This window comes from Lolium perenne, chromosome 5, assembly GCF_019359855.2.
Source record: "Lolium perenne isolate Kyuss_39 chromosome 5, Kyuss_2.0, whole genome shotgun sequence".
NCBI lineage: Eukaryota > Viridiplantae > Streptophyta > Magnoliopsida > Poales > Poaceae > Lolium > Lolium perenne.
Window position 1 is genome coordinate 133432442 of NC_067248.2, and position 2011 is coordinate 133434452.

Genomic DNA, 2011 nt, shown 5'->3' on the forward strand with positions numbered 1-2011 from the left:
ATCACTATATAAGTCTTTTCTTCGAGATTTTTTGTGTGCTGTTAGAACACTTGTTCATATCCATTGTACACAAAAATTCTGTTTTTTCAATTTATTTGCTATTTTTTCGATTTTTTATTTAACCAGAAGCATATGAGCTCGGGTTCAGAAACACGTTGTCCCCAAATTATCAGGCTACTTAATGCAATCAGCTTTACTGGGTTCCGGCTCCGTTTGGCATTACGGTAGCAGTTTGGCAGAAGCATCGTTTCAGAGACATAGCACAGTGGGGCGTTTATCTAGTTGGTATGATAAGAAAGCATAAGAAATAATGAAAACAGTTTGCTTAACCCAAACACAAGTTTCGTGCATTGCATCCTCGATCAAGCAACAGATAATCGCGAGCCTGCATCCATCTATATAAAAGGTGGACTGCGACATTGTTATACTACGTGCAAGGAAGGCTAGCTACTGATCTCTCCATCGATCCATTTCCATTCCGGACGCGAAGCATTGATTCGGTGAGTAGGGAAAGAGTGGAAGCACGAACAGACATGGAGGGGAAGCTGGCGAGCAAGAAGAAGATGCTGGCCACGCTGGTGGGCTGCAACTACGCCGGCACGCGCAACGAGCTCCGCGGCTGCATCAACGACGTCGAGACCGCGCGGGACACCCTGGTCGCCCGCTTCGGCTTCGCGCCGGCCGACGTCGCCGTGCTCACCGACGGACGCGGCGCCAAGGTGCTCCCCACGGGGGCCAACATCAAGCGCGCGCTCGCGGACATGATCGCCCGCGCGGCGCCCGGCGACGTGCTCTTCTTCCACTACAGCGGCCACGGCACGCTCGTCCCGCCGCGCCACGGCCACGGCCACGGTGGGGATGACAAGGAGGAGGAGGCGATCGTGCCGTGCGACTTCAACCTCGTCACGGACGTGGACTTCCGGCAGCTGGTGGACCGGGTGCCGCCGGGCGCGAGCTTCACCATGGTGTCGGACTCGTGCCACAGCGGCGGCCTCATCGACCAGGAGAAGGAGCAGATCGGACCCTCCGTCGACCTCCCCGACTCCGCCGACGCGTCGCCTCTGGCCGCGCCCGCGCGGACCGCCCGGTTCCTTCCGTACGGCGCGCTCCTCGACCACCTCTCCAGCGTCTCGGGCATGCCGTCGTCCCACCACGCCGCCGACCACCTCCTCGCGCTCTTCGGCGCCGACGCCAGCGCCAAGTTCCACGGAGGCCACGGAGGCACCCTGCCAGCCGCCGAGCCAGCGCCGGCGCCACGCCCGGACGAGGGCATCCTGCTGAGCGGGTGCCAGACGGACGAGACCTCCGCGGACGTCGCGGCGGAGGACGAGGAGGAGGGCGGAGGCAAGGCGTGTGGGGCGTTCAGCAGCGCGGTGCAGAGCGTGCTGGCGGCGCACCCGGCGCCGCTGAGCAACCGGGAGCTCGTGGCGAGGGCCAGGGCCGTGCTGGACGAGAACGGCTTCGAGCAGCACCCGTGCCTATACTGCAGCGACGCCAACGCCGAGGCGCCGTTCCTTTCGCAGGACGTCACGGCGGTGCGAGCGGCAAGTCCGGCCATGTCACCGTCGGCGCCCTGATTTGATTCCGCCCCGCTTCAGCTCACGTGCGTTCTATGGTAAACAATGTACTGTACATGGAGTTCACTTTTAAGTTCCCGCGCGCGCCGGATTCATCGAGTAGAGTATTGTTGGGTGTGTGTCAGTTGTTGTGTGTGCGGCGTCAATGTACCTGTGCACAGATACGGACATATGGTACTACAGAAAAACAATATACGGTACAACATATATAAGGATTTGTTATTTGTTATTCCTAAGTTCCAACTCGACCAATTGCCACACAAAGTTATGCACGACCGGAAGTGTACACGTCCATAGAACTGAAGGCACCCGGTTTGTTTTTCGGGAGAAAAAAAGGTGCCCCCATTTCATGGTGGACAAAAGAAAGCAAAAGAACTCAATTTTAAACCCTGAATAGTTCGGCGATTTGAACCCTTCTCTTCAAGTCCCTCTCA

The 2011-nt window shown here is 57.8% G+C and overlaps 1 protein-coding gene across 1 annotated transcript; it reads left to right on the forward strand.

Annotated features, from left to right (window-relative positions):
• The first annotated feature begins 424 nt into the window (after positions 1–424).
• Positions 425–1806, forward strand: LOC127299942 (metacaspase-9). The gene has a single exon (XM_051330005.2). The coding sequence runs from the start codon at positions 534–536 to the stop codon at positions 1575–1577; it is 1044 nt and encodes a 347-aa protein (XP_051185965.1). The 5' UTR covers positions 425–533; the 3' UTR covers positions 1578–1806.
• Positions 1807–2011: the final 205 nt, after the last annotated feature.

Coding starts and splice junctions, on each gene's coding strand:
- LOC127299942 (XM_051330005.2), top strand. CDS start 534: ATGGAGGGGAAGCTGGCGAGCAAGAAGAAGATGCTGGCCACGCTGGTG.